Consider the following 14065-nt stretch of genomic DNA (forward strand, 5'->3'; position numbering starts at 1 on the left):
GTGCTTTCTGCAACTTGTGCCTGTGGGGGTGGCCTTTCCTCCTGGCTGGGCTGAGACTGGCCAGGCAGCCACTCACTAAGCAGGAAGGCATCTATCCCAGGGCCACCAAAACATGAATTATAATTTACACTTGTCCACAATACCCCTTTCCTTAGAAGTAACCCTTTCAAATTGAGTTCTTCAGGATGATTAGCTCACTGACCAACTGGGGAAATATAGGGGCCTAAAGAAACCAGATATGCTAGCAAAATTGCCTGATTCTTGCCATAACAAGACCCTGGTTTTAGTTTAGTCAAAATTCTGATCAATATCAACCACTTAGGTGGCAATACCTATGGCAGGCACCTACACATGAGCTGAACCTATCTGCAGACATTGATTCGCCCATTACTCCTTCTCTTGTTTCATCCATGAAGACGAGCTGTATCCAGGCAGAAGCCCCAAAGCCACATTTTTTTAGGTCCACATTTATAAATTCCTCCTACTTTTCCTTCAGAAAGCTGTGGCACTTCTCTGTTTTAGAATGTGCTTTGAATTATTCTTCTCATATGAGCTAGCAATGTTTCAAAATGTTGCTTGAGACTAATATTTAATAAAAATATCACTAATGACATTGTTACATGTTAAAAGATTTTCTATAAAAGAATGTCAGCTGAGCACAGGTAAACTTGGGAGAAATTATTTAAATACATTTAAATATGGTTTTTTTAATAGTGGTGTTCCTTTCATAATTGACAGAACAAAAATATGAAAAATTTTAATATTCTGGATAAAAGATAAAGACCCCAGATGCTTCAAAACCTCTCACCAAAAGACATAGATATTCAACACTCTTGCTGGAAAGGTAAGGAAAACAGCTTCATATGATAACAGAAATTTGGTTTTGATTTGATCATTTGTGAAGTATCATTTTCAAATTCCTTCAACTGTAAATTTTGGTGTTGATCTGAGATAGTAAGTCATGTTTAAATGCAATTTGGAGATAACTATAATGCATCTGAGTATTATCTTGAACCAGCAAATGCACTGCAGAAAAAAAAAGAAAATTACCAAAGCCATAGGCTTTTATAATTTTTTAAAAGGTCCAGATAATGATATAAACCCAAATGAACTAATAAAACCATGATAATTTATTTTTACTTGTGTCTATATATCTCCCAGTTCTGGAAAATAAGCTGTAAGGTTCCCAAATACAAAATGGGTAATGAGACTGTCTATATTCTATCCAATTTGAAAAGAAGTAAATTTTTAAAAATCTGAAGACTGTTTCATGTTCTCTGTTTCTAGCTGTAGTTTGTAAACTAAAGATACTTCAGTATGAAAGGGAAAAAAAAAAAAAAACAAACCAAAACCAGGGGATACTTAAACAAGCATCAGAACCAAATCATTTGATGTCCACATCTTGCTATTAAATATTCACTTTAGATAATTTAAAAACTTTATATTATTTCTATTATAAAATAATAATAGAAATAATTTATTTGATAAAATGAAATTTATATTATATATTGCTCTACAGACCACAGTAGCATCAAAGTAGTCATTACGTGTTGTTAGAATAGGGAGCATTTACCATGAGAGAAGAGAAGAGAAGAGAAGAGAAGAGAAGAGAAGAGAAGAGAAGAGAAGAGAAAAAAAGAGAAAAAGAGAGAGAAAAAAAGAGAGAAAAAAAAGAGAGAAAAGAAAAATTATTTTAAATCCCCCTAAAGCTCTTATACATGCTTATTATAAAGATTGATGCAGTGTCAAGAAACAACTTAATAAAATTTTCATATAAGGAATAACATGATGATTACATAATTATTACCTGAGAAATATTCAGTACCATGTAATTACCAGTTAGTGGAAAAGTGTGGGTTTGGTTTACATATACCTTATAGTCACTTAGCTTAATAATAATAATGTAAATGAGAATCAGGACTGTAGGTTTTTTACATCCAGAGTAAATACTTAAAGATGAAATTGTTACTACCACATCTATGTTATGATCAACATATGAATATTGTTTACATTTACAAGAGTGGGAATAATAAATCTTGGAGAACAATGTTTCCTTACTATTTAAGGCATTTTGCAAAGATGGAAGCAGGTAGCTAGTAATAGTATTATACAGTGAGAGAGTCCATAGAATGGAGACCATCGCTAGAATATACACCAGAGAACTCAACTTCTTTTGGCATATCAAAAGGATGACTAGAGGAGCAGTCTGATAGCACTGCATAAGCAGCCTTACGGGGAGAATAAACTAGGGAGTAAGGACTTCTTTACTCTTCCTGAGAAACTTGTGACAAGAACCAGATAAATTCAAAAGAGAAATTAAGCAGAAACATTTAATTGCAAGGAAGATGATTGTTGGGGTTTTAGTTTAGTCTTAGTTTTTTTTCCTGTTAAAGGAATTTTCTCCCCTATGCATGTTGCTAGGGGACAAATAGCTGTACTTAAGAAAGACAAAAGGGGAGTGGGGCGGACCTGGCTACTCCTTTGTCTACACCTGGGTGTGGGGTCAGTTCGCTCTGAGCGTCCGGAGAGAGAAGCTGCAGAGAAAGGAGCTGCTGCTTCTTTCTTTTTGGCCGTTCTTTCTTCCTGCTGGAAACAACGCCGGGACCCCAAAAGCCGCTTTCCCTGCCCTGCTGGAGACCGAGCTGTGGCTGCCCTGCTCCGCTGCTGCTTCGAGCTTTCGCTACGCTGTAGCCCTGCTCGCCCTGCCTGCCTGGGCCTCCGTGGGGTTCTCCCATCTGGATACATCTCGTCTGCCACCCGGGATTTGCGTCCGTCTCTGCCGTTTCAGCCTGCTGTTCCTGAGAGTCCGGGATCGGCTGCCCAGGGGTTTGTGAAGTCTTTGTTCCATCCCTTCCCGGGATCCCAGGGCACCGGTGCCGCGTGTGTCCCGAGCTCGCTCCGGAGCGCCCCCTGCAGCCGCGGGGGAACCATCGCACCTGCCCTGCTCACCGGGAGCCGCCAGCGCCCCTGCCGGCTGCGAGCGGAACTGCACCCGAGGGGAAAGGGCCCGACAGCCGAGAAGGCTGGCACTGGGTTTGTGATTGCTGTTACTGCCATAGTTGTTGTTGTTTTGTTTGACTGGTTATATACATATATATATATATAGAGTAAAGAACTGTTATTCCTATTTCCCACATCTTTGCCTAAAGGCCCTTGATTTCAAAATATAATAACTTGGAGGGAAAAGGGGTTATATCTGCCACTTCAAGGGGGGCCTCTGCCTTCCTTAGCAGACACCTGTCTTTCAAAACCGAGACAATGATCCACTGGCAAACATTACATAGAAAAGAGGTGATCCTTTTTTTCTGGTTGATGTCTTTGAATCACTTCTGAAAGTCTTATTTTAGTAAAACACAAACATTATCTCAATATTAGGTAACTGGGAGTATTTCAACTGCCTATGATATAAAAGATGTGAAGCAAAACAATCTTCAGGTCTCAAATACTCTAAAGCTACAAGATAGTATTGATTAGCATGAGGTTTCCTAGCACCTCCCTATGTTCTTCATCCTTCCATGGAAACACACTCACTAGCTCTTTTAATTTATTTTGCTAATTTAATTCCAGGCATTCTAAGACACTGATATGGCTGCAACCTGTGATTTCCTCCTCCCCTGTAACAGATTTAGGTATCTCTCCAGCTTTTCAGTCCATAAGAGATTGCTTCAAGATGTTTGTGCTTTTTGGTTTATGTTGGAAAAAAGCTATTCCCTTTGCCACTCACAGCCTAAGAAGACATTTATTTTGACAAGTTCTCTTCATCGCTCACAAATTATATCTTTTCCCAACATGTCTTGCCTGTATATTCTTCAACTGTCTGCTTGAACAACAGGAGGTTGTTTACTTTCTCAGATAAATATACAAAATCTACAGAAACCACTCTTCTCTCAAGATACGGTTCATTCCATACCTTGCAGCATCACCTATTATGCCAAGGTGAGCTGCCTGAGTATCTCTGCAACACAGTATCTGCATTTACAGTGCTCTCCATACAGAAACTTCTTTGGGTCAGAAGAAATAACTTCATTACACCTACATTATCCTGAAAAACTCTGAAAGATGCAAGGATTCCTTTAAGGAAAAAAACCATAAATATTAAAGGCTCATCTCTCTCGTTTTACTTCAGTGGAAACTGGAGCATAACCATTTCTACTGAAACCCATGCAAATCTTCTACAAATAGAATAATGATCCTGTGACAGCTCAAAGTCTTGTTTCCTAGTTTTTGTTGCTCCCTTTCAGTTGCCGAGTGGAATATTGTTTCCAAAGACTAAATTTAAGACATGTAAAATGCGGACAAGCAGGAGATAAGTTTAGTAAAAAAGACAGGCAGGCAAAGAAAAGCAACCCACTGGAAGCTTTTCCAGAAGAATAACGTAGGGAAAAGATGAGGATGAAGCCCAAACTCCCAACAGCAGAGTGTTTAAATGCCTCACTACAGACCCTGCAGCTAGGCCACAAAGGGATGGAAGCATCTCCTTGATAGGTACCTTTGCTCTGAGGTGACAGCTAATTGAGAATCTCTTGACTTTGATTATTTGCTGGGAACAGAATCAAACCAGTCTTTTATGACAGTTTGTGTTGGACAAATTTTCTCGTGCTACTGGAAAAGAATAGTATGAACACACAGTCATTTCCACCTAGACCTAGGCTGATTTATGCTACTGTCTTCACAGTCTCAGGTTAAGTATTATACTGGTGCCTGCCAGCAGTGCAATAGTTGACTGTCTGACTGTCAGCATTTCCATCATAAATTTCTGTTTTCAGAAGCTTATGACTTCGTTGTAAAATGTCGCTTGGGGGAGGAATCTTGCAAGGTCGTTTTAAGTTACAAGACAGCAAACAAAATAAAAAAGTTAGTGGCTTCTAACTCTTTCTTTGCACTTTATCATTTAAAAGGACCTATAAAATGCTTGTTCTGCAGTTCAGCTGAGTGTGACAAAACTGTGTATGGTTTTATTAATATTACTATCTCTTTAGGGAAGATACTTAAATAATACTTGAATGGTATTTTATTGTGGGGTTATAAAAAGCAGTTTTTATTTCATTGATTCAGTTAAGTCCCTCCCCAAGGTATATACAAACGTCTCCTTGCTCCCTTTTCCAGCGCCCAAGGAGTTCTTCAATTAAACTTGCGGTACCTCAGGCTTGGATTGTGCAAATTGCTCAGCCAAATTATCTGATGGCTCCCAACTTTCCAACTTCCTCCCTCATCACCTTTCAGAGCTTCACGTTTATTTTCATCTTATGGAGTCCCATTGATACTTGTCTAGAGATCCTGACTCACCTATCCTACTCTGGAGCTTCCTTCTCCCTGAAAGTACAGCTTCATGCCTGTCAATTGTCTTAGGGATGTACAAAGTCCACCAAAATTTGTCCAGGTTGAAACACCAGATGGAAGTGTGAGGGTCTCCGAGATACATCCTCACACAGAGGTCCCCACAACCCTGCAGTGTTGCTCTGGGGCTTTCCCAGGGAGGCCTTTCAATGGAAATGTACCACCGCAGGCATTGGAATATTTTACAGATATCACACAAAGTCTTTGGAGAATGTTTGGGATTTCCAGTTTCACCTGAGATATTCAATTATAAAGCAATTTCCTGGGTAAGATGTAGGATGTGACAGATCATTCTTCTGACTGAAAGTAGGAATGATCCTCATAATGTCTAAGTCTGTATATCTATACTGTCCCAGATGATGGATCTATTCAAGCTAAATTTATAGCATCTTTTCAACCGCCTTCAATTAAACCCTTAAATAAGGAAGAACAAAGCACTTTTCCCCTTCACAAATGCATCCCTAAATTGCCTGGATGTTCTTTATCCCCTGGTGCTGCTGACACTTCTATGTCTCCCAAGTAGCAACATCACTGATCCTCAGAAATCCCCCTCTAAATATTACCCCTTTCATTTAGCAAAACAGCACCACTGCTTTGCCGCCACTGTGATTTTGTTATTTTTTTATCTTCTCCCACCTTAACATCTGGAACTCATCCTTTGTGGGCCTGTGGAAAGCCAGGTCTTCCAGCACATACAGTTACCTCTTTATAAGTGGCAACACTTCTTCAGGATGAAGATAAATATTTCCCTCCGAGCTCTCAATACCTTCCCCTCAAAGACCTTCTTACTATCTCTGATCTGCTTTTTACTCATACCATCAACAACACTACTAATATTCTGTTTGCCGAACTCATATCAGCTTTAAAATTATATCTTGAAATAAGTCTTCAAATCCAGTTTCTGTGGATTTTTTCCTTTTTTTTTTTTTTTGCGTTGTTTTGTTCTGTTTCATCTTGCTGACTTTTTTTTAAGGATGAAGGACTATGATTTCATTCTAAGCTCTAAAGAATACACTTACACTTTTAAAACAAATGCTCAGATGCTGAAGTTATTAGATGACTCCTAGCAACAGGGATTTAAGAGAAACACCTAGAAAATTAAGTGCTGTGATGAAATTCTGTGCAAGGGTACCACAGTGTCACTCCCTCTTTTGACAGGCAATCTTACAACAGACTGAATGCAAAGCTTCACATCCAAAGAAGTGCCTCCTTTTTTCCAATATCCGACTTCTAGTAAGTGTTTCTGCCCCCTCCTATTTCTTCTCATTTCTCTCTCTGCTCTAGGATAGGCTGTGTTTAGTCTCAGCTTCTGCTTGCCGGTGTCAACAGAAACACCCCTGCCAAAAGAACACAGCAGTATGAGCCCGGTGGAATGCCAGCTCCCACGGAGAGCCTGAAGGCAAGGTAATATGGCCTTGAAGTACAAAGCATGGGCCAGGGGTGAGGCAGAGGCAGATGTGCAGAGGTTACAGCATGGATAGGCTCTTATGAAGCCACAGTCAAAGTCTAAAGTTTCCTTTCTCTGGCCCCTTGCTCATAACTCTCCTCAAAATCTCCCCTGGGGTGCACCCAGGCACAGCTGGCTCAGGCCACAGTGAAATGCTCTGGAAAGATTCAGGAAAATCTGTTCAGTTGCTTCTGAGGGATGCAAAACAGAGGAAATAGTTTCACGACTTAACTTACACTCAGAGCTAGTTTTGTACACACATACTTTAAGGGAGGCTGTTAGTGTCACCAGACACTACTAAAATAATTTTGATCCAAGAACATTTGAAGTTCTCCAGGTTATAAATGATTAATTAGCCACTTGCAGTACTATAAAATTGTTTATCATACCATTTAAAAGAAAAATCTGACATTAGCTGCCCACCTTCAGTCTTTACTTCTGATTGCTTTTTGAATTAATACAATTATTTTGAGATTGACTATTTCCATAATTGGGCAGACTCAAAAAGTGACTTTTAATCATCATGAAATTTAATTAATAACTTTGAAACATCAAATTTCAAAATTGTTGGATGCTGCATCATTTCAGCATATGCAAATTTAACTTTTTCTCCAGTGCTTCTGTGGCTCTGTTTAGAGCTATGCTAAGCACCGTGGCACATTCCACAGGCAGGCAAGATATACTGTGATAAAAGGTCCCTGGTCAGAATAGCCAGGATCCTCACCTGGGGGGCTGATTTGAACTTCTAAAGTCTTATCTGAACTGGAAGTCCAGCTTCTACCCCCTACCTATACCGCATTGGTACCCACTCAGCATGTTCTCACACTATAGGTACATTAGAATGAAACCTTCATGACTACAAGCAAAGCTAAAGAAATTAAAATCTATTTGGTTTGACACACTGCAAAAAGATACCAAACAGCACTTCATTATGAACAGAAATTCAGCTGGTCATGTAATTAAATATTGTATTGATAATTCTGCAAATACAAGAGTCAGCATTCAACCATGGTTCTAAATTTCTGGATTAACTTTAGCCTCACTAAAATCAGTGGGAGATCTGCTCTATACTTTGATGAAGTGAAGGTTTTACCCCACTGTTGTTTGCATGGTGAATTACACATCCAACAAGTTAGATCATTAAAGGATTCCTGAAAGATGTTCCATAATTAAACACATTTTCACAAAGTAAGTCAATTTTTAAAAATGCAAGTTTATCCATTATATAGACTAATTAATATTTAGAGCGCTAGAAAAATTCATGTTATTATCCGCAAGAATGCATAAGGAACAGTGTGCCATCTTTCAGCATAAATATTTTTCCATTTTCCATTTGAATTCAGACAATATTATCTTAACATTTTTGTGCATTATGGTCTTTCACATCAAGGGCAGAGGTAACACTAACAATGGCACTATTCTTGAAAGCTAACTTTTTATCTTACAGTATCTCATTTTATTCAGTAGTGTTATGACACTAACAGAAGTGCCATGATATACCAAGATTTCATGGATTTCAGGGAAATCTGCAAGATGAAGTCATTTTGCCTCCTTTACAAAGCACAATTTTATGAATATTCTGTAGAAACAATGATCTGGGATTTTTTTTCCCCTTTTCTTTTGAAGCAGAAGGCTGCAGTAGAATTGCAAATTTCTCTTCTTATTTGTTTTTTCAACACCTTTCTATATACAGCACTCTACTGCTTGGCTTTTCAAAGGAAAACTATTTGATTTGAGAATGTTTCAAGCTGGAGAGAATCTATGTATATATTCCCTGAGAGTAAACATGGAACCTTGTCTATCTGTACTAACAATGAAGTACATGGTAATAATACGTTGCCCACTCTGTCTAAAATATCTGACTACTCCGTCAGGGCTTGTTCTATGCAAATATTTCTTCTTAAGCTCTTTTCATAGCTGCAGTTCAAGGAAGCTGCAGCTTTCAAGGAAGACACGTTTCTTCAGTTACAGTTCCTACCCTTTGCTCTCCCAGCTGCTAAATTTACTTTCTCCTGTTGCAAGACCTTTGCCAAATATTTAAACAGTTTCATAGAATGGTTTGGGTTGAAAGGGACCTTAAAGACCATCTAGCCTCTCTCCAGATTTCTTACAGGACCCCTTCAGGTACTGAAAGATTGCAATAAGTTCACCCCAGGACCTCCTAAGAACAGGCCTCAGCTTCTTTACCAAGTGTGTGCTTTTTGCTGTAGGACATTTAGTATTACCTGAGCTTGATCCTGCACAGGCAGCTCACTATTCCTAGCAATTTTTATTTATATATACCTACATAGAATGAACCAGATTTTAGAGCAATGAAATGAACATCCTTCTGCACTGGCATTTCTTGGTGGAAAGAACAGATACAATCTGATAAAGGTGCCGTTCTGCATCTTCCATAGCTGTGAGACCTCAGAGCTACAGAACAGACAGCATTTGCGAAGGACCAAAGGCGAAAAAATGTGCATGAATCAAAGTAAGAGCAAAGGTTTCACCTGGCAAAGCCGACTCCTCTGCTGACTCCATTCGCATCTCTTAATATTCTGGTGGAAATGACATGTCCAAAGGGTTTCAGCATATTCTCCAGTTCCTGCTCGTCCATGGACACAGGTAAATTTGAGATGTATAGATTTGTGGGATCTTGCTCTTGTTGCTATGACAAAACGAGATAAATATCCTCAGTTAGGCTTAGCACAATAGAATAGCTTATGGCTCATACAATAAGGGCTACTCAAAATAGGACCAAGCCAAGAATTCATAGCTGCATTAGAAGAAAGGCTGCCTTTTCATGACAGCAACATATTTGCCAAATTTCTGCAAACACTCATGCATGTGCTTAATTCTGTGCGTGATTGCTCTTATTGAACTCAGTGACACTACTCATTTATAGAAAATTACTCTCATGCACAAGTGTTCTTGGATTTGTGTCCTAATTTAGCAAAGAGATTGTGAAGAAAACGTGATTTCCACAAATGTGCTAATGTTAACATAAATAAAGAACAAAAATTCAACACATATTTTAAGCAGATGTGCTTTCCAGCCTGAAGACTTCCCATTCAGCCTGTTCACGATGAACAAGGTTGTTTGAAACACAGAACACTTTTCATAATATCTTTTCCCTTTTTTTTCCCCATCAAAAATGTCTTAATAATAAGCAACAAGATCTAACTGGGCGAGGGGCAGGAGGGGGAGCTCTGCAGTTCAACCTATGGTCCTGGTGAGATAGGTCACATGTTTATTCTGAAACTGAATTTAAAAAATCTTATAAAACAAAGCCTGTAGCATGAATAATTGAAAAAAAAACAAAACCAACAAACCAAATTTGAAAGCAGCTTTGTTGTTCTATTTCAGATCTTTAGGCAAAACTTTCCCTTTTGGTAACCACTACAACTCCTATTCTTGCTTGCTGAACTACTGAAAAAAAACATGAAAGAGACATAGGTGCCATATTAAAATAAGTGTATTAAAACAGTAAAAAACCCCTTGTCTACAGACAACCAGGTCTTGATTGCACTAAATCAATTTAGTTATGTCCTTGCAAATTTTCATGGCTCTACCCATTTTCATTGATACAAGCTTTACATAAAATCTGATCATCTGCCAATACAAGCCTGACTGGGCTCAGGCACTACTATATAATTTCAGCTAATGTTAAATAACAAAAATATAAAATGCAATCATTATACTGTGCAGTAATCCAGACAACACCTTATCTGAGAAAGTTCCCTGAGAGAGAGTTTTTAATTCTTTTTATTATACATTTTAATGGGCAGAATTATTTGTATATTTTCAACATTGAGTTAACAGTAATACCCCTTTCTTGCTGAATTGCCCTAAAATCAGATTAATAATCTTGCAGCAGCACCGCAACCTTGCCCTGTTATGAAATTACACACAGTCCTGCAGCCATCTGCCCTGGTTTAACTAAACTAGTTTCAAATTACACTCCATTAAAATCAGTGAGGATGTGCCTTGTCAAACACAATCAAACATTCTGTTTCTAGAAGATGCATGAAGACAGGACAGAACCAAGATGTCTGCTCCATCTCTGCCTTGTACTTTCAAGGCCTCAATATTGGAAAGAGAAATTGCTTCAAGCTGTGATTCACGCTGCCCATCTTCGCAGGGACAAGAATGACTAAGCCAAATCTAATGTAGCTAGACACCAGAATCAGAAACTGAAGAAAGTTTTTAGCTTCTCTTGCCCCAGGCTCAGGGGAAATTTTCGCCCTTTTGGATGATACAAAAAACTGCAAAAGGTCCAAAATCAGGAGGAATGTAATATTGTTGTACTGCTTAATTTGAATTCTGATCTAAGGGCTGTGGATGCTTGTCTTTGGACATACTGCCTAATGCCCATTGCATCCTAGCTTTGCATCTCCAGACTCACTACCCTACGAAAAAACACATTATCATGCATGATGAATTCTCCACTATTTTACCAAACATAAATAAAAGAACAAAGTAGGCATGTTTTCAAGCTGCTGTCCATAAAAATAGACCCAGTTATTACCATGTCTTACAGTAAGGAGCAGAGGAGAGAAACACCACACACATGAATACTGAACTTACTGCAAATTCAACTGAAGTTACAAACCTCAAATCTGGAAAAACCTTCTTTCCCTTTCCGGTTATCTTTCCCTGCAGTCATCTTCCTTCGTCTCACATCAATTTACATTTATACAGATCCAAAAGCTAGCTCCTGTCCAGTAACCAAAAGATGCTAGTGAGGGATCAGAACTGCTACCATACTGACAATGGAAGGAAAATCATGCGAACAGTCCTGGAGAGAAGGCAGGCAGGAGAAGAAAAGGAATATGAGCTTCAGATCACACTTTTAGCTTTGAAAAAAGCAAGGAGACAAGAATGCAAACCATTTTCTCTCTCTCTTTTTTATTTTTTACATTTTTCACCTTTTCTATATGCAAACTATTTAAGTTTTATTGATTGCTACTTCCCCCCCTCATCCACCTCCCACACCCTGAAGCCATACAAAAAAATGAAAGATGTAGGAATTTGGAAGCATCTTCATTGTTACTAAGTACTTTGAAAGTGTGAGCAAGAGAGGCAGGTAAAGCAGAGGCATTCAAGAAGCAAATCGAAGCAGTAAGGTTTGCAATTCCAATTGGCACAGTTCTTCACACATAATGCCATTATTATGCAAACCTCTACCTATTGATTGGTTAAGGACTTTGATTAATCCACCAATCAATGCTCAAGGACTAACATCCCTTGCTAATATTTAGGAAAAATATGCTGATGAAATCCCTGTAGCCAAAGACCAGAGTAATGTGGAAGAGTGGAGTTATGCATCAGTAACTTCACGACAGCCTCTGCTTTCACTGAAGCAACTCAGTCCCGCAGCACATTAAAATGAGAACTCTTCCTTTGACTATTCAGTTTTCAAGCTGGGGCAAACAAATAAAATAAATAAGAACCGTTGCCAATGTGTCTCACTTCTGAACTAAGAACACGCAAGCCTTTTAACCGTGCCAGAGATTAAGTGTCGTTGTTTTGAATATCCTTGGAAAGTTAGCTACAGTCTGAGTGTGAATGAAAGACTAGCAGACCATAGTCACTCTTTCACAGGGATTTGCCAAGTCTATCTTTTATCAACGTGATAAATAAATGCTGCAAACAGAGAGAGACAGATGAGGCCACTCATGCTACCTCCACAACACAACAGTGTTTTCTAAGAAAGGAAAAAATTCACATTATTTTTCCTTACTATACAAATATAACATTTAGAGAAATACCTCTTTCCCTTACAGAGAAATATCACCCCACAGAAGCCATATATCACACAACCAACTGAAACAAGACGAAATGTCTTCACTTCACAGTAATGCAGCCTGGAGCTGAGCACACTTTACAGGAGTGGTGTGGAACCCAAGTGCCCTATCACTGTGCAGCCGGACCCCACTGCCGCCTACCCTCATGAGTCCCTGTTTGTCAGGCTTGGTCCCACTCCCAGCATCTGTCACTGAGGCTCCCTGTGATCTTTTTCAGCTGTGCAGAGATCTCTGATGTTCAGCGTGGAAGTGCTGACACACGCCTCTTATTTTGCCCAAGCCATCACAGATTCCCCATGCTCCTGCATGAGATATTCTCTTCCCCATCCCAGTGCCACTGCTGAGCTTTTCACTGTCAATAGTAAGTGTCCTGCTGTTCAAAATGTGCCTATTTGTTGACAAGATTAGCCTAACCAGAACCATAAGTCCGAGCACTCCAGGAACTACTTGTCTTTCATAATCCTAACAGTTGAGACCTCAGTTTATGCCTGCAGTGAAGGAACAGCTCCCAGGGTTGCAGAACTGATGGCAGTGTTAGTGCCTGGATGAGGCTGCCTCTGGTTCATTTAATTCTTTCTAAGACTTTTCACTAGACATTAAAAAATGCTACTTCCCATCTTGGGATGCTAAAATCCCACTTATTGTTATCTCTGGTCTCGAACTGCACTGACTGACCAGTCATCATTGACAGACCTGAAAGTCTTTCGTTCGATACTGAAGGTCACTTCAGAACTGCATCTTCCTCCTATGCCCCCAGTAGTCTGGGCAGGAACCGAAGGGGTGGGCTGGCAGAAAGCCACATGCTCACCACAAACAACTCCAACAGCACTGTGCCTTGGATGCCCCGCAGCTGGACACTTGGAGCCAGCGCAGTGGGCCACCAGCCAAGTAGAGACTGGGCTTTGCTAGCAATTTCATAGAATCCTAGAATCACTAAGGTTGGAAGAGACCTCCAAGATCAAGTTCAACCACTAACCTAACACTGCCAAGTCCACCACTAAACCATGTCTCTAAGCACCACATCTACATGCTTCCTAAAAACTTCCAGGGATGGTGTTGGGGTTTTAGTTTAGTCTGTTTTTTTCCTCTGTTAAAGGAATTTTCTCCCATATGCATGTTGCTAGGGGACAAATAGCTGTACTTAAGAAAGACAAAAGGGGAGTGGGGCGGACCTGGCTACTCCTTTGTCTACACCTGGGTGTGGGGTCAGTTCGCTCTGAGCGTCCGGAGAGAGAAGCTGCAGAGAAAGGAGCTGCTGCTTCTTTCTTTTTGGCCGTTCTTTCTTCCTGCTGGAAACAACGCCGGGACCCCAAAAGCCGCTTTCCCTGCCCTGCTGGAGACCGAGCTGTGGCTGCCCTGCCCCGCTGCTGCTTCGAGCTTTCGCTACGCTGTAGCCCTGCTCGCCCTGCCTGCCTGGGCCTCCGTGGGTTTTTCCCATCTAGATACATCTCGTCTGCCACCCGGGATTTGCGTTCGTCCCTGCCGTTCCAGC

At 40.0% G+C, this 14065-nt stretch overlaps 1 protein-coding gene across 6 annotated transcripts in view; it reads right to left on the minus strand.

Moving 5' to 3' along the window:
* Positions 1-14065, minus strand: part of RBMS3 (RNA binding motif single stranded interacting protein 3) — a 711648-nt gene that overhangs the window by 147147 nt on the left and 550436 nt on the right. For all 6 annotated transcript variants that reach the window (XM_032107595.1, XM_032107598.1, XM_032107611.1 and 3 more), the window contains one exon: positions 9277-9434. In XM_032107595.1, coding sequence (XP_031963486.1) covers positions 9277-9434 — 158 coding nt within the window. The remainder of the gene's footprint in view (positions 1-9276; positions 9435-14065) is intronic.

This window comes from Corvus moneduloides, chromosome 1, assembly GCF_009650955.1.
Source record: "Corvus moneduloides isolate bCorMon1 chromosome 1, bCorMon1.pri, whole genome shotgun sequence".
Lineage (NCBI taxonomy): Eukaryota > Metazoa > Chordata > Aves > Passeriformes > Corvidae > Corvus > Corvus moneduloides.